This window comes from Myodes glareolus, chromosome 3 (assembly GCF_982192425.1).
Source record: "Myodes glareolus chromosome 3, mMyoGla1.1, whole genome shotgun sequence".
NCBI classification, from domain to species: Eukaryota; Metazoa; Chordata; class Mammalia; order Rodentia; family Cricetidae; genus Myodes; species Myodes glareolus.
Window position 1 is genome coordinate 62,006,171 of NC_142028.1, and position 27,330 is coordinate 62,033,500.

At 40.3% G+C, this 27,330-nt stretch overlaps 1 protein-coding gene across 4 annotated transcripts in view; it reads right to left on the minus strand.

The window, feature by feature from the left end:
• Window positions 1-27,330, minus strand: part of Eya3 (EYA transcriptional coactivator and phosphatase 3) — a 101,235-nt gene that overhangs the window by 28,920 nt on the left and 44,985 nt on the right. For 3 of the 4 annotated variants that reach the window (XM_048434139.3, XM_048434140.3, XM_085686717.2), the window contains 4 exons: window positions 25,908-26,044; window positions 15,363-15,500; window positions 4,264-4,349; window positions 2,273-2,456 (listed from right to left, as the gene is read on the minus strand). In XM_048434139.3, the coding sequence (XP_048290096.2) occupies window positions 2,273-2,456; window positions 4,264-4,349; window positions 15,363-15,500; window positions 25,908-26,044 (545 nt within the window). The remainder of the gene's footprint in view (window positions 1-2,272; window positions 2,457-4,263; window positions 4,350-15,362; window positions 15,501-25,907; window positions 26,045-27,330) is intronic. The other variant, XM_048434142.3, reaches the window with a different exon arrangement.

Genomic DNA, 27,330 nt, shown 5'->3' on the forward strand with positions numbered 1-27,330 from the left:
TAACGGCAATTTTACTACTGTTATGAACGGTGATGTAAATATCTGTGTTTTCTGATAAGTCTTAGGTGACCTGTCTCACTGAACAACCCCAAAGGATTACAACCAATATGTTGAGAACCACTGGCCTACAGAGACTGTATCTATCTCCTAAAGATATCCCAAAAGAACAGCAAACAACAAATTATGCCTATTTATGGCCAGAATGTTTGTGACCTGGAGTTTAATTGTATTAGCACCCCCTCTCTCATCCCTAAAGCTAAACAATGTACCTCACAAAAAAAAGACCTTACAATTTCATTTATGAAGAAAATACCCTTGACTGAGAGATGGCTTAGTGGATAAGAACACTTGTTGCTTTTGAAGAGACTTGGTTTAGTTCCCAGCACCCACATGGGGACTCAGGGCCACTTGCAACCCCAGTTCCAGGGGACCCAAAGTCCTCTTCTGACCTTTGAGGGCCTACAAGCACACAAAACACACACAGATATAAAATAAATAAGTTAAATTTTTTTCAAGAGAAATAAATCTTTACAGTTTTAAAAAAAATATTATTGTTACTTTATATGTATGAGTGTTTCTGTGTGCATGTATGTCTGTGTACCACACATATGCAGTGCCCCAGGAGGTTAGAAGAGGACATCAGATCTCCCAGAACTACTAGAGTTCCACACAGTTGTGAGCTTCCATGCGGATGCCTGGAAGTGAACCCAGGTCCTCCAGAATAGTCAGTGCTCTTAATTGCAAAGTCATCTCTAGCCCAACATGGAAGAACTAATCTCTAGCCTTTTTTTTTTTATTTTTTTTTGGCAGGGAGATATAGCCTCACTCTGGAGCCCAGACTGGCCTAGAACTCACAGATATCCAACTGCCTCAGTCTCCTAAGTGTCAAAGGTGTTTACCACCACATCCAGCTTTTTTTACTTACTATTTAAACTTTACTTAAATTTTAAGTTCTGTTTATTCTTTAAATTTTAAATTGTATAAATTTTGTTATAAATTACATTCATTGAGCTTTATAACTTAGATGCAAAGTCCTATCTGTAGCCATTGTAAAGCCACCTAAGTGACACTATCTCTTGAGGAGCCACAGCTTCAAGGGCTGTGTGATCTTTCCCAAGCATTCTACCTCCCACACATACTTGTAAAGCATGTACTCTCCCTGACCATAACTAACTCACTTTGTTCACTCTGGCTCATTCTAAAATTCTGTAGTATAAACAAGGACTGCATTTATGTAAGTGAGCAGTCCCTAAGTGGAAGAGAACGCCCCAGGCTGCAGGTGACAGTGCAGGCAGAGTCACACCTCCCAGAGTCATGCACAAGCAGTGTCTAGCTTTGTGAGTCAAATGTTAGGACTGTTGGGAAAGGACTGTAGCTGTTCTTGGAATCTTAAAGAAACTTAAGACACAGAAACTCCTGTTCTGAATTCCTAGCAGGAATCTAAGACATGGTTGGATTAAAGCTGGAGCCCTGCAAGTGTCAACAAATATGCTTAGTCTGCAGATCCTTGTGGAGTGTATTACACTTACGGGAGAGCAGAGTTGCACTAGAAACACATTTTCATACTGCCGGCACTTTTCTGTTCTCAGAAACTATAGACATTCTGCCAGTTTCTCATTACAGTCTCGTTGCTACGTTTAAACTTGCAAAGGGAAACCAATGATGTTGGACCCTAGCGTCCAATCACCAAGAAGGAGGAGTCGCCCCAAGAGACCATCTCTCACATCACAGCTGATGTAAAAGCATGAGGATTTTATTAATTTTGTCATGACAGTGTCCTCCAGCAGTCAGGAGGCTAGAAGACCCTGAATGGATGGTACAGGCTATTTTTAAAGGGAAAAACCACAGAAGGGAAGGTGTGTCTGGGGGTTGTTCTTTAACTATTATGATTGGCTTATTAAAAAGGGCTATTACCAATAATTGGCTGGAGAGTGGTTGTCAGATCAGATGAGGTAAAGGGACACTTCTGAGGGTCACTTTGCCCCTTCCCAGGGACTAAGTCAAAACATCAGTAACTGAGTTAACACCTAAAGGTTATCTTGCCCCTATTCAGGGAGATGGAAAGTTCCCAACATCTCAGTATGCGCATGCATAGCTGTTATGTCCAGTGGAGGAGGGGAAGTACTGAGAGTTGTCAGAAATGGCTTCAGAATTGTCTTAAAGTTCTACAATGGCATGGTGAAACCAACTTATCCCAGAACAAAATCATTTTTATCGTCACTGGGAAATACCTGCTGGGTAAAGTGTCCTTATTTTAGCTTTCTGTACTCACCAGGTGGAAGTCTCTGTGTGGCTGGAGCAGGCACCATAGCACCAGGCTTCTCAATCTGGTACGTGGTAGCTGCTAATGCAGTATTCTCAGCATCACTGTTAGCCTGACCTGTGACTCCAAAACTGGAGCTGGGGTAGCAGGACTGGTACTGATTCTGTCCAAGAATAGTATAGGTGGGATAGTCCTGTTGGTCAAAGGGAGGAAAATAAGATTATTATATAACTAAAGAGGCTTTTTCTTCCCTATTAGTCATAATTATTTCCTAATATAGTATTTATCTACCTACCTAGCAGTCCCAAGAAATCGATGATTTTCAAAATACAGAAACCTGAGTACAGATGCACATCTAAGTTGACAATCTAAGTTTGATTAAACACTCTTCAGGAGTAAGTTACGATGTGAAAAACTAAAGACACTGGCCTTAGAAGACCAAAAAGAAAAGCTGTGAAAGAGCCTGCAGTCAGGCATGGTGGTGCACGCCTCTAATCCCAGCACTCGGGAGGAGGAGGCAGATGAGACTGTGAGTTCAAGGCCAACCTGTTCTAAAAAATCGAGTTCCAAGATGGCCAGGACTGTTACACAGGAAACTCTGTCTCAAAAAACAAAAACAAGCCGGGCAGTGGTGACGCAAGCCTATAATCCCAGTACTCCCAGCACTCCTGAGGCTGAAGCAGGCAGATCTCTGTGAGTTCAAGGCCAGTCTGTAAGTGCTAGTTCTAGGACAGGCTCCAAGCCACAGAAAAACCCTGTCTCAAAAAACAAACAAACAAACAAACAAAGAAGTAAGAAGGGAAGGGAGGAAAGAGCCTGCATAGGGCTGTTTATCTGCACAGGGAGGACAGATGGACAGGTAGGAATTCAATAGAAACACTGGGCCACTGTGGTCTCCTCAGCTCAGGAGACAGACAGGAGGATAGATGCAAGTTTGAGGCCAGCCTGGACTATGGTGCATCCCAGGACAGTCAAGCATACACAGTGTGGTCTTAACTTCAAAAAAAGCAACCCATCCATCCAAAACAAAACAGCACCCTCTCAACCCCAAGGTAACAGTGCACTTCAGAAGTACAAATGCAGCAAGACTGGGACAGTGGGACACGGAGTAGGTAAACTGCAGTCAAAAAAGTTGGTAGAGATATCAGTGGTCATAGCAGTTGCTACAGAGAAAGTCTGCACATGTTAAAGACAAAACAAACTCGACACATACACAATACAACAGTGATCAAGACCAAATCACAGTTGGGCACGGTGGTACACGTCTTTAATCCCAGAACTTGGGAGGCAGAGGTAGGTGAATCTTTTTGAGTTTGAGGCCAGCCTGGTCTACAAAGTAGGTTCTAGGACAGCCAGGGCCATACAGAGAAACCCTGTATCAACCCCCCCCCCCAAACCAAAAAAGACAAAATCACAAATAGTAAGGAAATGGATGGAGGTAGTATTTATTCACCCACAATGCTCATGAGTGTCTTTTAAGTGAGTGCCTGGGTTTTGTCTAGGCTCTGGGAAGATAAAGTGAACAAAAATAGAAAAATCCCTACCTTCATGGAGGGCAGGATCTAGTAGGGGCAGGGTTGGGGCTTGGGGTAAACACAGTAGCAGGTAATTCTGTAGATAGAACCATATTCCTGGGAGGATTAGCAAGGAAAAAGAGAAACAAGACAGTAGACAGAGAGTTCCAAGGGCATCTAGAAACAGAACTCAACAGACTACTATATACCTGGTTGTTTCTTTCTTTCTTTCTTTTTTTTTTTCCGAGACAGGGTTTCTCTGTAACTTTGGAGCCTGTCCTGGAACTAGCTCCTGTAGACCAGGCTGGCCTCGAACTCACAGAGATCCACCTGCCTCTGCCTCCCTAGTGCTGGGATTAAAGGCGTGCACCACCACCGCCCGGCTCCTGGTTGTTTCTTAGATGGGCAAGTTGACCATGGAAAGAAGAGAGCAAGTGAAAGTCGGGTGGATCACATCAAGAAAGATGAACAAATGAGGCATGGTACCTGGTTTGAGATGCTGGCCACGGCTGCTGCTGGAACATTGGTAATTGCAGATGATGTGGATATCAGGCTGGCATTTGTGCTCGAAGCTACAAGATTGAGAGTATTAGAAGATATTAAAGATCACATGTAAATGGCCTAAACATAGGGAAAATAATCAGTTTTAAATGAACATATCTGCGAGGAGACAAAGAATACTGGCTAAACAGGCAAATGCTGGAAGCTGGAGAGAAGACTCAGTGCTTAAGAGTATGGCTGCACGCTGGACGGTGGTGGCACACGCCTTTAATTCCAGCACTTGGGAGGCAGAGGCGGGAGGATCTCTGTGAGTTTGAGGCCAGCCTGGTCTACAGGAGCTAGTTCCAGGACAGGCTCCAAAGCTACAGAGAAACCCTGTCTCGAAAAACAAACTAACAAAAAAAGAGTATGACCACTCTTCGAAAAGACCTGGGTTCAAGCCCCAGCACCTATATAATGGCTCACACTCATATGCAATTACAAGCCTTCCTTCTAGCCTCTGTGGCAGCAGGAACACATATGCCACACAGACAATAAAAAAAATCATACACATAAAATTCAACAATTTTTTAAAATCAAACACTTGTTTTGTTTTTGCATGCTATATCTCAGACATGACTAAAATCAAAACACTTGGAATGTCTGCTTCAACTTGTCCTCCATTCTTTCTACGAAAGTCCTAGAATGATGTATACACAGATCACAGCCCCCACTGACACACCAGTGAAGTCAGAACTAAGCCAAATCACCCCAGTCTTTTCTAGAAACTGAAGAATGATTTCCTGCAAGGAACCTGACAATCAGCAGAACTCTGGTAAATCCTATGCTGTGGCATTTTTTAATGCCATTTGCCCCAAATTATGTCTATGTAAATATGTGACATATTTACTCTAAGAAATAGTTCTCCAAATTCTAAAATGCTTAGAACTGTTATATGCAAATAATGGGTTATTAATGTCAATCAAAAAACCTAGCGAGATGGCTTAGCAGGTAATGCTGCTTGCTGCCAAGACTGATAACCTGAGTTAGATTCCTGGGACCCACATGGTAGGAGAGATCTGATTCCCACAAGTTGTCCTCTGACCCTCACATGTGCATTGGGGCATTCATACATGTATACACACACACACCACACACAACAAGAAATTTTAAGCTGGGCGGTGGTGGCGCACGCCTTTAATCCCAGTACTCGGGAGGCAGAGGCTCCAAAGCTACAGAGAAACCCTGTCTCAACCCCCCCACCCCCACCCCAAAAAAGAAAGAAATTTTAAATACCACTATGATTTGCTATTTAGAAACTTTATCAATAATCCTGAACTAAAAATATTAAATCTCATCTTGTCAGATAAAAATGTATTCTATCAGAGTTACCTGGAATGTCTGTCTTAAGAAATGTGAATTAAGTTTCACATCCTTTTATAACAGAACCCATAAGGTTTATTTTGTGGGGTTTTTTGTTGTTGTTGTTGTTGTTGTTTTTGTTTTTTTGAGACAAGGTTTCTCTGTGTAGCTTTGGAGCCTATCCTGGAACTCGCTCTGTAGACCAGGCTGGCCTTGAAGTCATAAACTCATAGAGATCCACCTGCCTCTGCCTCCTGAGTGCTGGGATTAGAAACGTGCACCACTACTGCCTGGCACTCATCAGGTTCTACACCAGACTTCAGTGACTGGCAGATACCACAGGGTACCCAGGTAGACAGGGTAGTCAGTATTATGAAGCACCAGTTCTGAACTCTTCCCATCATAAGCAGAGACATGGTTCCTACTGCAGTCATCCACACCCAAAGTGCTCACCACCAGAACCAAACTGATCAGGGACAAAGTCCTCTGGTGAGTCCAGTATGAAAACCTCCACTAGGGACAGAATGGGAGAAAACACAGCAGGAAAAACTCAGGCCAGACTAGAACCAGGTTCCTCCCCTTCTGAAGGACAATGTGCTGAAAGCTCTGTCTAGACAAGAACAATCACTGCTCCTGTCGAAAGCTTGGCTTGCTGAAGAGCTTGGTCAGAGAAGAGTTCAGACAACGTGTTCAGAGGTGCTGTGTCAGAGACTGATGCCAGCCCCATCATAAACTATCTCACTGGACTGGCGTGGAGGAGCGGGAATAAAGACACAACTAACATGACTTTATCGGGAGTGAGATTTTTAGTGATCTCTCATAAAATCCTAAGTTTACATCTTGAAAATTCCTCTCATTTATTTTTCAAACAGCCTTTATACCAAAATGTAAACTGAGGGGAAAATTCATTAGCATTCTGTTTCCTAGGTAACCAGGTGAATGGCTTTAGTCACGTCCACACCTTTGACCACAGCTTTCTATGCCCATTTTGTCACATCCCCGTCTTCCTGCTCTGTATGCCCGCTCAGTCATGTAGGCCTGAATTAGCATCTCTATCCCAGGCATCCTCCAAATTACAAAGAAGCAGAACAACATCCCGACCCTTTGTTAGGGTAGCAACAGCTTGTCTGTCTGGAAGGCTGTGTGACCACCTCAGGTGCAACTATGGCTTGAGAGCCTGGCTGCCACACAATGTAGAAATATGAGCCTACAGTGCTGACAAACCCAGTGGTTGGTAATCCCCTGGACTTCCCATGCCTCACCTGGTGCTCTTTGCTCAGAGTCACTGACAGTCTGCAGTACTCTGCTCCAGGACAGCTAAAGGGCTTTTAAAGGACTCCTTCCCTAAACATAACTAAATGAAAGGCATTTAATAACATACATGGTATTTGTTTCTCATCAACAGTCACTTTCTTCTCTGCTATGGCTTAATCCATTTTCCTAAGAGGCAGCATCAAACAACAGTATACAGGATAGGTGACTCCTAAGCAATTTTAATCATTTTGTGGGAAAAGGCGTTCTGAAAGTTTCCAGGTTCTGTAAGCAACATATTGTTGTGGAACATTACTTTAACTATGGAAAGAAGTATTACTTTTGTTTATGCTGCAGAATATCACTTTAACTGAGTAAACAAATGTGTGTTACATTTGTTTCATTTTGCCTGCCTAAAGCATCTCATTGGTCTAATAAATAGCTGAAAAACCAAGAGCTAGGCAGAGAGAGGGATAGGCAGGGTTGGCAGGCAGAGAGAATAAATAAGAAGAGAAATCTAGAGAGAAGAATAAGAAAGAGAGGGGCATGCCTGGGGCCAGAAGTCAGACATCTGCCAGCCAGACAGGAAAGGCAGTGAACGTAAGATATACAGAAGGAAAGAAAGGTAAAAAGTCCCAAGGCAAAAGGTAGCTAAAGAGAAACTGGTTAACTTAAGAAATTAAAGGTAGCCAGAAAACAAGTCTATGTTAGGCCAAGCACTCATAACTACTAAATCTCCATGTCACAATTTGGGAGCTGGTTAGTGGCCCAAAAAGAAAGAGCCTGGTATAACATATTACCCTAGGCAGGTCTGAACAAAAGTGATTTCCAGTGGGAGAGAAGAGTGCTCCTTACCTCTCCCAGCAGGCACTTCCCTTTTCTCAGGATGTGGCCCATTCTCCTTTTTCCCTCCTGCCCAGCTTCACTAACACTTAGAGACCAGACTCAATTATACCTGGCCATTATACACATGGGAGAAACGTATTCTGGCAAAGTAGTTTCAGAAATACAACAATCAATCAAACATGTGACATTTGGGAAGTGGAGGAAGGAGGATCAATTCAGGGCCAGCCTCATATCCACAGTGAATTCAATCCATATTCACCAGTGTGGGACACACGAGAGCCAAGCCCCCAAAAGCAACAATAAAAGAAATATAATACGGGGCTGGAGAGATGGCTCAGAGGTTAAGAGCACTGGCTGCTCTTCCACAGGTCCTGAGTTCAATTCCCAGCAACCACATGGTGGCTCACAACCATCTGTAATGATATCTGGTGCCCTCTTCTGGCCTGCAGGGATATACATGCAGACATGTATAAATAAATAAATCTTTAAAAAAAATTTAAAAAAAAAAAAAAAGAAATATAATACACTTCAATCTAAAAATATAAGCAGCACATTTTAGGTTCTTAAAACTAACACTGAACCCAAGTTAATTTACCTAAAAATGTACATAACCACTACATGCTTTGCCCTATATATAACTATGACTATGAAGTTAGGAATAAAAAAAGAGTACTAACCATCCTACACACACACACACACACACACACACACACACACACACACACACGATGGTCTCAATAAACAATATAACAGTAATAAAGAGCAACAATGAAATATGAAACAAAGTACAAACTTAGTGGACCAAATAAAACGCAAATATCACCTATTTTTATGCATGGGAAAGCTGTCAGATTTCTACAATGGCCTGCTGTTTACACTAGGTCCTCTTCTGTTTCAACAATGCTGTTGATAATTATTCAACGACAAAGTGTCTAAGAACCAAGTTCTATTAGGTCAGCTCAACACAGCCAGCATGAAGAGAAAACCATGGTCATAATGAAGTGATACTGCCTCAAGGGCTAATGGCACACAGAAGTGTGAGCAGGATTAGTGATCTATATAAGCCTGGTGACCTCAATTTGGTACCCAGAACCCACAATGTATGGAGAAACCAACTCCTGAACATTGTTCTCTTTCCTCCGTATGCATATTCTTCTTTCTCCCTCTCTCTCATTTTAAAAAAAAGCTTGTGCAAGGTCAGGCATGGTGGTTCACTTCTGTAGTTTTACCCTGCATCCCAGCAGGCTGGAAAATTTTAGATGCAAGTTCACGGTCAACCTAAACTATACAGAAAGACCCTATCTTAAAAAGGATCTGGTTTTTACTCACTCTTCTATTTTAAAGTATGTCACCTGACCTCACAACAGCTCTATATATGGTACTCAAAACAAGACAAATTCTTGAAGGGCTAAGGTCAATTAAGGTAAACCCTCTCCATCAGGACCTCCTGGTCCTCTCCCTCCCAACAGAATGACTGACTCCTCAACACATCTTTTAAAATGAGTTCCTTTGTGTTTACTCAGTCATGATAATGGACCTTTTCTTCCTTCAGAGCACATAAGGAAATCTTACTGTTTGTGTCTTTTATTCCCTCCATTAGACTGTAAGCTCCATGAAGATGTATCTTATTATCTCCAGCATCTAGCCAAGTACCCAACATCTAAAAGATGAGGCTCAGCCGGTAGTGGCGCACACCTTTAATCCCAGCACTCAGGAGACAGAGGCAGGTGGATCTCTGAGTCGGAGGCTAGCCTGGGCTACACAGAGAAATCCTGTCACAAAAACCAAAGAAAGAAAGAAACAAAAAAAGATGATACCCATTAACTGTGAGAGTTAGTTTTGCTCACACTAGGCACGAGAGACAAAATCTTTTTATCTGTTAGAGGCTGACAGTCTAGTGACACACTCTTGAGTTATAAACTCCCAGTACCTAACAAAACACCTAATAAAAACTCAAACCAATTCCTAGCCTTTGGGAGCTAGCAGAAACTGCATATTTGGTTAAAATTGACTGCCTAAGTAGGGCATTTATTCATTCGTCAAACATTTACTGTTTACTAAATGTAAGAGCTATTTCATGTGCTTGGGCTGTAACAATGTATTAAAAAAAACAAACAAGAGAAAAGAAACCTGCACTCAAGAAGTTTAGTTAATAAATTAAAGTAACATCTCCTAAACAAGGACTGGTGAGATGACCTGCTACCAAATCTAAGGACCTAGAACCCCCAGGATGGAAGAAGGGAACTGATACCCAAAGTTGTCCTCTGACCTCCAAATATACACTGGGGCACATGCTCACACCTGCTTGCATGCACAAACATACACAATAAATGTTGAAGTACAGATTTACATCAACGATGAATAGTCAGAAATGATTTTTGTGATAACAAACTAGAGGTAGAGAAATCAGTAAGGATTCATGCTTATCTTTCAAAGACTTACATATGTGTACTTCCACAGGTCAGAGCACACACATATTTCTTGCTCTGTTAACAAAATACCTAAAAAGTTGTCACCTGACACTACAGTAGCAATGTGTTAACATCTTGGTTTCTTTAAAAAAAAAGTTTTACTATTATTTATTTATTATTATAAATAATTTATTGCATTGTTATGTGTAGTGGTCTGAATGAGAATGGACCCATAGGCTCATGTGTGTGTGTTTGTGCATGTGTGTCATGGTGCAAATATGGAGGTGTGTGAGTAAGAGGACGACTTATGGGAGGGATCTGGCTCTTTCTTTCCACTGTGGGTTCTGGGGATTGAACTCGGGGTGTATGGCTTCCATAACACATAATTTTACCCACTGAGCCATGCTGAGAGCTCCATTTCTGTCTTTAAAAATTACATCTATATTTGGGCAGTGGTGGTGCATGCACCCAGCACTTGGGAGGTAGAGGCAGGTGGATCTGCAGCTTGGTCTACAGAGCGAGATCCAGGATAGCCATGACTACAAGAGAAACTTTGTCTCAAAAAACAAATCACATCATTTATTCATTTATTTGTATGTTTCCATCCACATACTTTTGTTTTTAAAAATTCTATTAATAACAAATTACATTCATTTATTCATTTATGTATATGTTCATATGAAGGTCAGAGGACAACTCAGCTCTCTTCTTCCACCATGTGTGTCCTGGGAAATCAAGCCTTTTTACCAACTCATCACCCTGATAACCCCAGATCTTGGTTTCTAATACCATTCTTTCTATAAGAGGAACTAAGCCTCTTTGGAGAAATGGCTCATCAGGACTCAGGCAGATAAAGGTGTCAGAGTCAACTAGATGTGTTCCCCATGTCGACATGGGATAACAAATAAAGCTGAATTAAAACTCAAAATAAAAGAAATGTGTATGAGACCAGAAAGAAATGATCACCAGAAATAAAAGGTGATGGGGAAAAAATGAATGGCCTTAAAGGAGGGGCAGTAAACCTTTAAGCATGGACATAACTTCTAGCCCAGGTAGAGTGGCTCATATCTATAATCCCAGCACTTGAGAAAGTCAGGAATTCAAGGTCAGCCAGGGCTATACAGAAAGACCCTGTCTCAAAGACAGACACACACAGACACACACAGCAAAAACAATTTAAAAGGTAACTTTACAGTGGTACATTCCTTCAGCCAGGTGATCAAGGATAATAAAGAATATGGACAGAATGCACATTTGACATGTGACAGCATTTTACCTGTGACCCTTTGAAAAACCAGTAACTCCAGTTAAACTGTTACTAAAACGCAAATAACTTCTAATAGAGAGGTATCCCCACAGCCACCTGGGTCATCAAAACCCAGAGAAGACTGAGAGATCATAAAGTCTACAGGAACAAAGGAGACATGGCCATTAAATGTAAGGTACATCTTACATTTGAGTAAGATAATATCAGTTAACTGATAACTGTAAATGGAGACTGTGCATTCGTATCCCAATCGCCCAGACCCAAATAATCACACAAAAACTATATTAATTACAACACTGTCTGATCTATTAGCTTAGACTTCATATTAACTCACTCTTACATCTTAAACTAACCCATTTCTATTATTTTATATTTTACCATAGGCTCATGATTTGTTATCTCTTGCTTCTTGGCAGCTACATGACTGTGTCTGGCCTCCCTCTCTCTCTGTTCAGATTTCCCGCCTGGCTATATTCTGCCCTGACATAGGCCAAAGCAGCTTCTTTATTAACCAACGGTAATAAAACATTCATAGCATACAGAGGTGAATCCCATTCAGATAATAATTTCTAATAGTGGTGTATTAATCATAACAAACGTAGCATACTCACAAGATGCTAACTGTAGGGAAATTGGAGGATATACATATTAGCTATGAACATGTCATTTTGTAAAGTTCCTCATTTTTTAAGTAGTTAAGCAATAATCATTCCAAGAATTAAAGTCACTTGGTTCCCAGAGCTAAGTAACTTATTTTTCTAGAGTCTTGCCTTCCCCACCCTATTGGCCCCTAGTACAGCTAGCCATGGGAGATGTTAATTATCCTGAAAATTCTTTTCAGTCCCCTTGCACTTTTTTCTACCTTAAGTACCCCAGCTGCAAGCTGACCACAGGTTTCGGTTGTTGTCCTAAAGACTCTACATGCAGATCCTTTCCCTGAGGAAGCCTGTGCTGTTGCTGAGTCACCCACCCCTGCCTGTAATATCCTCTCTCCAACCTTGCAGTACAAAATATATGAGGACTGTGCATACTCTGCTCAACTGTTCTGTAAATCTAAACATATACTAAAAAAAAAATAAATAAAGTTTGCTGGGGATGAAGAAATGGCTCAGCAGTTGGGAGCACATACCACCCTCACAGAAGACCTCTGTTAGGTTCCCAGTACCTATGCTAGGAAGCTCCTAACTCCTGTAACTCTAATTCCAGGGAATCCAATGCCCTCTCCTGGCCTCCATGGACATCTGCCCTGACATGCACATACATACCCATACACAGCTACACAAGTTTTAAAAAGGGACAAGAAAGATGGCTCAGCAGTTAAGAGCACTTGCTATTCTTGCAGAGGATCAGGGTCTGTTCCCAACACCCACATCATGACTCACAACCATCTGTACCACCAGCTCAAGGGGACCCAATACCCTCTTCTGACCTTTGCTGGTGTTAGGCATGCACTGATACACACACAGACATGTAGACAAAACATTTATGTATGTAAACAATAAATCTTTTTTTTAAAAAAAGTCTGCTAAAGAAAGGAAAACTCCTGGTCAAAAACTAATGGGTATTATCAATAAAATGAGAGTCTAAAGACATCAGATGTGTGTGTGCTGAGGAAAGAGAAAGGGGAGAGGTGCTAACTATGAAGATGCCACACACTTCAACCCACAAATAATGCCTATACATCATTTTAGCCAAAGGTTTTCCTATAAACTCTTTCTTCAGATTAAATAGTAAAAATGAAAAACTTGATGCCTTAAAATTTCTACTTTATGTCAATGTGTTAACAAATAATAAATGGAGGAAAAATAAAGTTTTAGATATTTGTTAATGCAGTTCCTCAAATATGGGAGAGTTGACACTGACAACATGATTTCAAACCTGAAAGACACATTACACCCACACTTTAGAATTAGAATGTTCTACCTCTATTCTGACCTAATTGATTACTTGGTGATTACAAATAGTTACTTAGATTCTCTGTGCTTCAGATTTCCCATCTGAAAAGCAGGGTTACCAGTACTTACAGGACTGTGAAGACGACATGAGTAAAACCTAGCCTACTAAACACCAGCAGTTACTACTAACTGCTGGAAACCAGTTAGCAGACCCAAAGGGGAAAACATGTATCAACACATGGCAGGTTAGAGCAGTAGTCAATGAAATTCAACAGATATTTTCATGACCTATGACAGTAATGACTTCCAGCTTAACTCCCTAGTTGATGCCACTTATTTTCCAAGGGAAGAAAAGTGAGCGTTAAATTCAAGACACAACTGCAGAAGAGTGGAGATTTGTACCCCAGCAGGAAGAGAACCCTTACTCCTCCTCTTCCTTTATGACCTATGCATACCCTAAGAGGGACCTGATTACCTCACTGTTGATTCCAAAAGCCTATTAACTTAGAAAACACTAAAGAGAAAATCAAAGTCAGAAATGGTGGTGTATGCTGCTCCCAGATGGCCACAAAAGGCTGGCTTAGGAGGCTCTTTTACCAGGCTCACGGTCCAAGGTGAGCCTGGTAATGTCCTTAAGCTTTGTTCCTCCTGGTTGGCTCCTGTTAAAAAGAAAGCAAACAGGGAGGCAGGGACAAAGAAAGGATGAAATGGAAGAGTGGGGATTCTTGAAAACTGGAGGTAAAGGTAACTTAGACCTAGGTCTTAAGAACAACGTAGGGGCAGAAGTGATGGCTCAGTGGCTAAGAGCACTCACTGCTTGTCCATTGCACCTGAGTTCTGCTCCTAGCACCCATGATGGGCAGCTCACAACCGCGTGTAACTCCAGCTTCAGGTTATCTTCTGGTGTCTGTAAGCACCATAAGGGTACCTTCATGCACATGCATAAATACACACAAAAATTAAATCTTAAAAAAAACAACCCAGAACAAAGAATAAAGTGGCCTAGAGCACTTCCTATGGAATAAAACAATACCAAATCAATGAATAGAAAACAATTAAAATTACAAATCTTTTATCAGCAAGGTTCCTATCTACAGGTTTTTGGTGTCTGCACTCATCCCTGTAGAGTCTATTTTTTATTCTTTTTCTCTTTGTTTTGTTTTGTTTCTTGAGACAGAGTTTTTCTGTAGCTTTTTGGAGCCTGTCCTGGAACTCATTCTGTAGACAAGGCTGGCCTCGAACTCAGAGATCCACCTGCCTAGTCTCCCAAGTGCTGAGATTAAAGGCGTGCGCCAGCAAGCACCACCCAACACAGAGTCTATTTTATAAAGAATGAAATATAAAAAGCTATAAAACAAGCAAACAACAAAATAGAAGCATGGAGACAGATGAAAAGTCAGATACATGGACAATGCTTTCCACTCTAGGTCAATGGATTCGAGAGAGTAGGCAATTAAACATCACACTGCCCTTTTGCCTACTCATCTTGATTATAAAATTCTAACTTTTTCAAAGAACTCAGGAAAGCAAAGTTGCTTAAGATTTAAGTTTCACTCTGATTAAAAACGAAAATCAACGTTTCTTTTTTTCTTCAGTGCCTCACACATGCCAGGGAAGCACTCCACCACAACTAGCACCCTCAGCCTGCTAAGAAGGAGTAAGGGGGTGGGTGTCACAAAGCCACCAGCAGAAAAGCAGTCCACATGGCACATGCCACTGACAAGTCACATAGAAGTCAGCCAAATTCCGACTCAAGGAGTCGCCAACTTACATGTGAAGATGTCACTGAGACCAGACTAGAACAAAGTCAAGAGGAGCTTTCTGGATACCAGCATGCAAAAGAGAAGACTTCACTTCTATTAAGCAGCTCACATTCAAAGTCTAAGCTACTGATAAACCACACTTCTGGCTCAGGCTTGCCTAACACAAAAAGCATGCACAAACGCATGCCGTTCCTTTTACTTTAGAAGACAGTGCTCCTGTATCATCCAGTTTGTTTGGATATACAGGCATATTAAAAATAAAAAACAATGATAAAAATGAAATAACACACACACAACCATGCCTATTTACCTTGAATGGGAAAAGAATAGTGAGCTGGGCTTGGCTGGCTTGTGGTTAACCCTGTAGTGCAGGTAAGAACACTGTGTTGACTTGGAGATGGAGTCTGAATTAAACCACTTTCAGGTTTCATACCTGGCCACAGTGCACCTGAATCAGATAAAGTGGACCAATTACAATCAACACACGGGGCCGAAGAGCATGGCTATGCTTTAAATACCAGCTGAGAGGTTTAAAGTCAAAATCTTTTTTTAAAATTTTTTTACTTTTTCTCTTTTTCTTGGCGTCTAAAGTCGAAATCTTAAACAACCTTGCCTGTAGGAGGAAATTACTGATTCTCTCACTTATACCACAAGCAAATATATTCTCAAAGAATTAGAGGATGGGGTCATGGGAACAAAACCTTTGCTAAAACCCCAACAGTAGTATCTCAACAGCTGGAGCAATTGATCAGGAAGACTGATGTCAGTGTATGAGGAGAAATTCGTTTTCTTAAATTGATTGTTCTATAAACTTGTTTTCTAGATTAGGAAGACATGCCTGCTTTTAAGAAGAGATTAACAATACTACATCGGCCCCAGAGGTGGTCTTGCTTAGTATATGTAAAAGCTTTGGTTTCAATTCTACCACATAAAGTGAGTGTGGTGGTGCATGTCTATAACCCCAGCACACAAGAAGCAAAGGCAGGAGGATCAGAAGTTCAAAGTCATTCCTGGCTATATAGCAACTTTAAGGCTATCCTCAGCTACATGAGATCATTTCAAAAAAACAAAACAAAAATCCAGAAAATATAACTTAGCTGATTATTTTTGGTGATATATATACATATATATATATATATATGGTACATGCCTATAATTTTAGTGCTCAGTAGGTTGATACAGGTGGATTGTGAGTTCAAGGCCAGCCTATTCTTCATGGCAACACACTATCTCAAAAAACAAAAACATCTTGAAATGTAACTTGTAAAATAAGTTACATAGAATTCTATCATCCAAACTTATGGACTGCAGAAGAATTACATCTCTCTGCCTTTTTCTTTGAGACAGGGTCTCTCATTAAACATAGAGCTAGTTGATGGCCAGCAGGCCCTAGCGATCCTCCTGCCTCTGTCTGCCACCCATTAGTGCTTGGGTTATAGGCACACACGCTGCCATACTTGGCTCTTTGCATGGGAGCTTGGGATCTGAGCTCAGATCGCCGTGCATGAGAAGCAAGCAATCTTTCCCATTGAACTACCTACCCTCCGAGCCACTATTTTGTTTTAAAAATTTTATATGTAAAAGGTAAGACTTAGTGCTATGATTCTTGGTAGTCTGACATGTATTTTTCATAAGCTAATTATCATTTACATATTAGAATAACTTCCATATTTATTGTAAACAATGTGGTTATATTTTCCAAGTTGGTTTTGACCCTAAAGAATTAATTTATGAACTTGTTTATTAACACCTCGTATTAAAGCAACATCTCATCTATAGCAATGCATCGAGTAAGAATGCCTTGTTAGCCTTGTTACTTAGTACTTCATATCCTGAGGCGAAGTTTTGCCATGTGGACCAGTCCTCCTGAGTACAGAGATTACAGGCATGTGCTATCATGCCAGGCCAGAGGCACAAACAGACTTAACATAATTTTTTTTATAAGGAAAGGAGGATTGAAAGACAATACAAAAACTGCCTCTAGCATCACTGTAGCTCCTGTCCTTTAGACATGTAAATATATTCCTTTAAAAGCATCCTGTCCAGAATGCCTTATATTAAGTAGTATGACCAAATAGCTCAATTCTATAGGATTATTGACAGAGCCAATGAGGAAAGCAAACCATAGTTTGTTTCTTTATTTAGTGTGTGCTCATGAGCACATTTGACAGCCAGAGGACATCCTCTCTTCCCTGGTGTGGGATCCAGAAAACAAACTCGGGCCTCCACTTGTCAGCAGGCTGCTGCTCCACCACCTCACCAGCATTCCCTCATTCCTTCACTTACTCATGATTTTGAGCCAGGGTCTCACTCTTTTAGAGCCAAGCTGGTCTTGAACTTATGTTCTCCTGCCTCTGCCTCTCAAGGGATGGGATTACACCTGTGCACTATCATACTTAAAATCTCAAGTTTTTTTGTGTGTGCATGTGTAGGTTTTCAGAGTTAATTTTTCAGTTAGCATATAAAATCATGGGTTCCATTATGGTGCTTTCATGTATGTATCATATCTGGTGCTGATTCATCGCTCTCCCCAGGTCTGCCTCCCGCCCCACAGCCCCACAGCCCACTCTCCTGTTGCTCAGCAGATACCTCCTGTTGCTTTCTCACCGCACCTACTCCATTCACCTCTTTCCCCCTCCCTTCAAGAATTTCTGCTCACAAGATCCCTCCCTGGTTATACACAATTTAAGTGAGGTTCCACACACCAAGAAAACACTGGTGTTGATCTGAGTTTGGCTTGTTTTGCTTAACATAACGACTTCCAACTTCAGATATTTTTCTGAAAATGTCATGACTTTATTTTTCTGGGTTTTCAGTTTGTTTTTGTTGTTTTAGACCTTCAATTCTTAACCTTCCTGCCTCTATTTCAGTGTGCCACCACACCTGGTCGCAGTCCTGTTGATTCCATTACAGTTGATTCCATTTCCTGAGTACTGTAAACAATGAAGTAATAAAAACGGATATTGAGGTAGCCCTGTGGTAGCTGAGGTAGTGTTCTTCAGACATAAACCAAAGTGGTACAGCTGGGTCAAGTTCCACACTATCTATACAAATTTACATTCCCAATAGCCATAGATATTTTAAGAATATAAATTATGGGGGCTGGAGAGATAGTTCAGTGGTAAAGAAAATGTGTTACTCTTGCAGAGGACCTGAGTTTGCTTTTGAGCATCCAGGTTGGGCAGCTCACAGCTGCCTATATATTTTAGTTCCAGGGCATTAACACCTTTGGTCTCTATAGGCAGTATACTTCTACCCCCATACACATAATTAAAAAGCAAAAAATAAATATTAAAAAACTATCAAATTGTGGCTGGAGAGGTGGCCTAGCAGTTAAGAGCACTTGTTGCTCTTGCAGATGACCCAGGTTTATTTCCCAGCACCCACATGATGGCTCACAGCCATCTGTGACTCCACCAGGGATCTGATATTATCTTCTGACTGCCACAGGTACTAAGCATGTGGCACACATACACACAAGCAGACAAAATATTTACTCATAAAAATAAAACAAATCGACTTTAAAAACATTTAGAAGACCATAAATTATAATGGCTACTGAGCTTTCCATTATATGAACAACTGCAATATAACATAAGCTTTTCTCTTTTTGGTTTTTTTGAGACAGGGCTTCTCTGTGTAGCTTTGGAGCCTGTTCCAGCCCTCACTTTGTAGATCAGGCTGACCTCGAACTCACAGGGACTGCCTCTGAGTGCTGGGATTAAAGGCGTGCACCACCCCCACCCGACTGACATATGCTTTTCTAATGCAATTGTACATGTTTCTAGATTCTTTTTGTTTATTTGGGGTTTTGTTATTGCTGTTGCTTGAGACAAGATTTCTCTGTGTAGCTCTGGCTGTCCTGGAACTCACTTTGTAGACCAGGCTGGTCTTGAACACACAGAGATCCACCTGCCTCTGCCTCACAAGTGCTCAGATTAAAGGCGTGCTCCACCACCGCCTGGCCTGTTTCTAAGTTCTTACTACTATAAGTAATGCTGCAATGAGTATCTCTGTTAACAAATTTTTGTACCTCTAATTAGTTCCACTCAATAAATTTTTAGAACTGAATCTGATTCTGGAACTGGAATAAACTCTTATTACGCATCACTAAGTTTTCCACCTCACATCAAAGTTCTTTCAAAATAAGCAGATCAGTGCTGGCTCCGACCACACTGTGAGCCTCACTCACTTCTCAGTCCACCAGCCACGAGGCTCCAAACCCCTTTCCTGTCACAGCACCCAGATTTCTACAGCTCAAAAAAGATAAGAGTACAGACTACCCCTAGCATTTTTTCTAGATTTCTTTTATTTTTTTCTCATATTTTTAAAGAGGACACTTTGATTTCAAGCTGAACTCTGAGACCATCTTTTTGATAAAGATCAAAATTTAGAAGAATTTATCAGACCAAGGCTTAAATCTAAACCTATACATTACTAATTTTATGACCTTAGCTGCTGAAAGGGAACAGTATTACTACTTACCACTAAGATCAGCTTTAGGATTGAATGAGACAACAATGCAAGTCCTATTCTAACATATTTTGCATGATACAGTGACTATTTTTGTCTGTTTGTCTGTTCTTCAGTACAGCCCTGGCTGTCATGGAACTCACTCTACAGACCAGGCTGGCCTGAGTGCATGTTGCAGCACCGCCCCGCTACAACAAACATTTAAAAAGATAATTATAATGAAAATTTATTCATTAGTTTAGGGTTTTGTGTGTGTTTATTTGTTTTTTGTTTGTTTGTTGAGTTAATGGTTTCAACAAACAAAATTTGTTTTGGCCCAGGATGACCATAGTCATGGCAATCTTCCTGCCTCTGTTTCCCAATTACAGAAGTGAGTCAGTATAGTTGGCTACAATTATGAGAACATTTTCAAATGTCTACTTATACTTGAAATATATTAACAAACTAGTTAACCTGAAAACAGCACTAAAGTAACAAATCTACTAAAACCCTAACTTCAAAAGAAGCATTTTATGCTGGGCAGTGGTGGCACATGCCTTTAATCCCAGCACACGGGAAGTGGAGGTCGGCAGATGTCTGTGAGTTTGAGGTCAGTCTGATCTGCAGAGCGAGTTCCAGGACAGCCAGGACTACATAGTGAAAAACCTTGCCTTGAAAATAAAAATAATAAAAAAGAAATATTTTATATCTAGGTAAATAAATATAATACCAAAGAGAGTCATGTATTAAAATTCAAGAAAAAAGTATTTATTTAAATCAGTATTGCACTTATGTGTATATACCCTCATGCACACACATTTCTGAGTACCACAGTGCAACTTAGTGGAAGTGGTTTTCTTCTTCACCTATGTATGAGTTCTAGGGATCAAATTCAGGTTGTCAGATTTGCACTTCAAGAGCCTCTACCTGCTGAGTTATCCTGACGGTTCTAAAAAAAAAATGACTCTTATTAAAGGCAGGTCCCAAGAAAATGATTTGTAAAGACAAGGTAACTAGGCCAGGCATGGTGGCACATGCCTGCTATCCCAGCCTCTGGGAGGTGGAGGCAGAAGGATTGGGAGTCAAAGGTCAGATTCAAATACATACAGAATTCAAAGCCAGCCTGAACCAAGTGAGACCCTGTTTAAAAAAGACAAACAGAAGGCCTGTGAGAGTGCAGCAGGAGGCCCTTAGATGCAGGCCTGACATGTGTTTGATTTCCCCTGATCCCACAAGGAGGCAGCAGAGAACTGGCTCTCACTTAGACATTCACTCAGTTACATGTACACAAAATTCATAAAATTGAAACAGAAAAGATAGAGTAATGTTAGAGGTATAATAAATAGAGGCCAGGTTCTCTGATTTCTATCTCAGCCCAGAGAAACATCACCCTTCACAATAGCCACAAGTAACATAAAATATCCTGGAGTAACTCTAATCAAACAAATGAAAAACCTGTATCACAAAAGCTTTAAATCTTTGAAGAAATCAGAAAATGGAAAGATGTCCCATGCTTTTTGGAAGGTAGAAGTAACATAGTAAAAATGGCAATCTTACCCAAAGCAATCTATAGATTCAATGCAAATTCCATCAAAATCCCAGTAAAATTCTTTACAAACTTCAAAAGAACATATGAAACAAAAACAACAACAACAACAAATCCTCTACAATAAAGGAACTTCCGGAATCATCACAATTCTTAACTTCAAACTCTACTCAGAGCTACAGTACTAGAAAAAACCTGGTTCTGGCATTTCAGTTCCAGGAGGACCAATGGAACTGAATCGAAGACCCGGATATCAATTTACACACCTACAAACCTGATTTTTCACAAAGAAGCTAAAAATATAAAATGGAAAAAAAAGCAAATTGAACAAATGGTGCTGGCATAACTGAATATCAACATGTAGAATAATGCAAATATATCCATATCTATCGCCGTGCACAAAACTCAAATCCAAATGGATCAAAGACCTCAACATATAATTAAACACACTGAACCTCATAGAAGAGAAAGTAACTCAGACACAGAAAGACAATTATTATATGTACTCACTCATAAATGGCTTTTAACCATAAAGAAAACCAGCCTACAAATCACAATCCCAGAGAACCTAGACAACAATGAGCTCTCTAAGAGAGACTTACATAGATCTAATCTACATGGGAAGCAGAAAAAGACAAGATCTCCTGAGTAAATTGGGAGCATTAGGGACCTTGGGAGAGCAACAATGAATAAACGGTACCTCCTGAAACTGAAAAGCTTCTGTAAAGCAAAGGACATGGTCAACATGACAAAACAACAGCCTACAGAATGGAAAAAGATATTCATCAACCTCACATTGGACAAAGGACTGATCTCCAAAATATACAAAGAACTCAAAAAACCTGACATCAAAAGAACAAATAATCTAATAAAAATAATGGAACACAGACCTAAACAGAGAACTCTCAACAGATGAATCTCAAATGCCTGAAAGACACTTTAGGAAAGAAATAAAGAGAAATGCAAATCAAAATAACTCTTGAGATTCCACCAGTCAGAATGGCCAAGATCAAAAACATTGATGACAGCCTATGCTGGAGAGGATGTGGGGTAAGGGGTAAACTCCTCCATTGCTGGTGGGAATGCAAACTTATACAGCTGCTTTGGAAATCAGTACAGCAATTTCTCAGAAAATTAGGAAACAATCTCCCTCAAGACCCAGCAATATCACTTTTGGATATATACCCAAAGGAAGCTTAATCATACCACAAGGATATGTGCTCAACTATGTACATAGCAGCATTATTCTTAATAGCCAGAACCTGGAAACAACCTCGATTCCCCTCAACCGAAGAATGGATAAAGAAAATGCGATACATTTACACAATGGAGTACTACATAGCAGTAAAAAAAAATAATGACATCTTGAAATTTGCAGGCAAATGGATGGATCTAGAAAAAAGAACATTCAGTGAGGTAACTCAGACACAGAAAGACAAATATAATATGTACTCACTTATACGTGGCTTTTAGATTTAGACATTAAATAAAAAAAAAAAAGAAAAACCAGCCTACAGCCCACAACCTCAGAATCTAGGCAACAAAAAGAACCCTACCTAAGAGAGACATACATGGATGTACATAGGAGAAAAAGACAAGATCTCCTGAGTAAATTGGGAGAGTTGGAGTCATGGGAGAAGATAGAGAGGGAAAGGGGAGGAAGGGAGGGGAGCAGAGAAGAATGTATAACTCAGTAAAAACAATAAAAACAGCTAGCTAGCTAGATAGATAGAGATAGATAGATAGATAGAGGCAAAGAGAGATGGCTCAGTGGTTAAGAGTTCTGTGCTAATCAATCATGAGGATCCAAGTTTGCATTCGAGAGCCCATGTAACAATCTAGGCATGGTTTCAGTATGTGCATGATCTCAGGGCCATGGTAAACAGGGATAGGAAGATCACTGGGGATTGCTGACTGTCAGCCTACCCCAAAATGCAAGATCCAGGTTTAGGAGAGACTGGGCCACAAAGAGATGAGACAGAGGGACAGAGAAGGATACTCAATGACCTCCTTTGGCCTGAGTGGACTTAGAGGTACATGCACCTGCACACCCATGTTGCACACCACATCCACCCACACACATACATGCACACAGGCATGCATACATACAATTACATTGCAAACATCTCATATACTTCCCAGGAAAAACGGAAGAAAATGTTTCTATCATATACATTGACCCTAACCTAAATCTTTTATCAATAAGTCTTACTTCTTACTTAAAGTCAAATCAAGTCAAAATAATCAATTATTTTTTCTCTCTCATTTACTCACAGGATAATATATGGAAGTTTCTCTTGACTCCAACTTCAATAGATTACAAACATTCATCATTACCAATTATTCTTTGTAATATAATACTTTCCCAAAGTTCTCAGAAGAGCTCTATTTAAATAATTTCCTTTTTAGGTATGAGAGAGATAAGTGTAATGACTATAAAGAATACACAGAGCACCTTGTGAGGCATTTCTACTTATCTATCTATCTATCTGGTTTTGTTTTTTTTTTTTGAGACAGGTTTTCTCTGTGTAGCTCTAGCTGTCCTAGAACTCGTTTTGTTAACCAGGCTGGCCTCGAACACACAGAGATCCGCCCGCCTCTGCCTCCCAAATAAAGATGTATGCCATGACCGCCTGGCAGTGAGATGTTTTATTAAACTGAATTTGGGGTAAAAGAATCTTTATTATTTAACAACAGGTGGGATCAACAATTCAGTGTGTTATAGAGCTTGGGCTTACTAACCATAAATTTCAAAGAGAATGAAGGGGAAGAAGTACAAAAATAATTACTGTACAACTGATAGCCTATTATGAGCCATCAGAGAAAACTTTAGCTTAATATATGCAGTAACAAATAACCACAGGCCTGGAGAGGTAGCTTGGCAGTTAAGAGCACTGACTGCTCTTCCAGAGGTCCTGAGTTCACTTCCCAGCACCCGCAGGTAGGCTCACAACCATCTGTATCTGTAGTCCCATGGAGTCTTCTGCCCTCTTCTGGTACGCAGATGTACATGAAGACAAAACACCCACAGACGTAAATACATAAATAAATAGATTTTTTCAAATCATTGTTTTTATAAAGGAAAGAACCACACACATCTGAGTATGCTGGTATATGCCAGGGAAATCTGTAGCAAGAGGATCACTAAGCTTAATGAGACATAGAGAGACCCTGTTATGGATTATTACCACCTAAGAGCTATATATAATATAGTGGTGCATATCTATATTTTCAAGCACTCTCAAAAAAACAAAACAAAACAAAAAAGAATTAGAGGCTATAAAACACTGTCTCAAAAACCAAGAGAAAATAAAACAGGCTGTGGACTGAGGTGGAGTGCATGTGTAGTGTGAAAAAGGTTACTGACAGATGTCCAGCAAGCAAAACAAAAAGCACAAATATCCGCAATTCTTTTTAGCATTTACCAAGGAGCCAGAGAACGCTAAGAAGCCTAAAAGTTAGACAGCTGTCAGTAACACAAGACACTCGCCAAATGAGCCAGCAGAATTTGGGGCAGAGAAACTAAAAGCAACTGCATTAAAACACCCAGCATCTATGGAATAACTTCTCTAGACAATTTAGAAAGAACAAAAACAAGAACAAACAAAAAACCTCAGCTTGTTTAAATGAAGTCTCAAAGACATAATTTTTTTACTAAAAATTCTTTTTAGATTTATTTATGTATATGAATATTTTGGCTGCATATATGTCTACACGCATGCCTGGTACCTAAAGAGATTAGAAGAGGGTAACCGAATTCTCTAAAACTGGAGTCACAGAAAGCTGGGAACAGTCGCTACTGGCAACTGAACTTGGGTCTTTGGTGAGAGCAATAAGTACTCTTAACCACTGGGCCATCTCTCCAGCCCCCCAAAACATAACTTTTAACATATTAAGTTAAATTAATACTAAATTTTAAAACCAGGGCCAGAACAGAAGAGCAATAATGCATTCTGAACAAATCTATTGATTTATACATGTGTAGAAAATTTGCCACAGATATTATTAAATGTTCAACCTCAAATTAACTTCCAGTAAATCATTTTGATTTACAGTTTATATCCAAGATATATAAAACTAATAAAAACAATTCCCTCTGCACATGGCTTCAAATGCCATCCATTCTAAAAGCACTTTTGGTTCATAAGAACATTTGATCAATTTGGGGAAAGATAGGTAGGAGAAGGGAAGAGAAAAACTAGCCAAAACAGAAAACAAAAATGATAAAACAAAAACCTCCATGAGACATATTCTATCTGAATATTTAGACTACATAGTTTTAGCAGAAATCAGTCACCTCAAAATATACTTACTATATTTACCTTAGCATAGTACTATGTCCTATGTCAGTAAGGCAAATCAATGATAATCCCTCAGTTTCCCAATGATTCCAAACTTCTAGCTGGGCTTGATGGCACACACCTGTAATCCCAGCATTCAGGAAGCTGAAGCAGGAGTAATGAAATTTCCAAGCAAGCATTTGCTACACAGCAACTTCAAGGCCAGTCTGAACAAATGTAGCAAGATTCTGTTTCAATAAGCTAAAGTTTGGGGAGCATAGCTTAGTCTCAGAGATCTTAGCATAACAAGAAGAATGTGAGCACAAACCTCAGCATTTGGGAGGAGTGGGGCGGGGGCAAGTTTCAGAGACCTTGGAAATAGGCAACTTTTGGTGAGTAACCAAATAATTATGGAAAGCTGTAAACACAACTTCTACCACACACTTAATGAGCAAGCACCTATAAAGGACAATGTTTCTTCCTCTTTCCTGCTCAGCCTTGGTTGCTTTCTGAGGAGGAACAAGTTTCTGAATGATGAAACACTCTTCTAAGAAGTGCTCACAACAGGACATCTTACCAAAAGGAGGTAGTCCGTATGTTTGAGTTGCCTGAGGGTAGACAGCGTAGGGTTGAGATTGCTGCAGTGTCTGGTACTGCGTCTGCCCAGGGTAAGCGGTTTCCGAAACAGGAACTGAGAGGATATGTGCATAAGGTCTAGGTAAATAGAGAAAATGAAAAGTTCCATTTGTGGCTCATTCCAGCTAATGGAAATGGACAAAACAGCTAATATCACTAAGACAAAGAATCCAGGAATGAGGAGATTAACTTTCCATGGCAAAATAACTCTTATGGTCAGAAAACACAAGTTTGTCCATTACTCTTTCCAAGGAATAATTTAATGAAAAATTAAATAGTTCAAACATCTTCCCAAGTTCAAGCTATTACTCTACAAACAACTGTGTTACATGCGAGGCCCTAAATGAGGTACTTATTTAATCTCCTAAACGAGGATTACTTATTTACACCGTGTTTGAATAATGACTAAAATCTGGGCTGGTGACATAGTTGGTAGAGCATTTGATTCTTTTGTTTGTTTGCTTTTCCTAGACAGGGTTTCTCAGTAGCTTTGAAGCCTATCCTGGAACTAGCTCCAGGCAGATCTCTGTGAGTTCCAGGCCAGCCTGGTCTACAAGAGCTAGTTCCAAAGCTGGGCAGTGATAGATAGGCTCCAAAGCTATGGAGAAACCTTGTCTCAAAAAACAAAAACCACAAAAAAAAAAAAAAAAGAAAAGAAAAGGAAAAAAAAAGATCCTTTCTTAGAACTAAGCAACACTTTAGAACAATGCAAGAATGAACAGAACAGAACAAAACTAGCATCTGGCTTTCTCTTCATCCAAGCGCTGGGCCAGCTGCAGTTCTCAGACAAAGAAGGTGAGGCTGATGGAGCAAGGAAAAGCAACCACATCCAAAAACAGAGAGTAAAGGTGTGCTCTAGTACGCTGTGCTTGCTCATTTGTGAAACAGGAGCCAGCTCGGTTATCAGAGCCCAGAAGTCACTTTAAGCTTCAGCACACTGTCCCTAGTTGGTGCCAATCACACCAGGGACAGCCAGGGAATCAAATTTACCAGTGAAACCCCTAAGACTTTAACCTGGCTTTCAGACTTGGCAGCTTATCCATTCTATTACACTCTATATAAACTCTACTTACCTTATTTGGTATATGTTGTAAGAAAAAGTGCTATCATATACCATAAAAGTTTTAATAAATATGGGGTAGGAGGGTTATGCCTTAACAAGGGAAAAGACAACCCCCCCCAAAAAAAACCCCACCTTTGGGAGAAGCAGATAATAAAAAAAGACTAGAAAGAAGCAGCATGTGAGCCAAGCAGGTAAGCTGTACATAAATGAGAGACAGGGTATTCTAGGGTAAGAACAAAGGCACACAGAAAGAAGAGCAAGGACTTCCTATCTAAGTGGAAGCCTTATACTAATCCAAAGG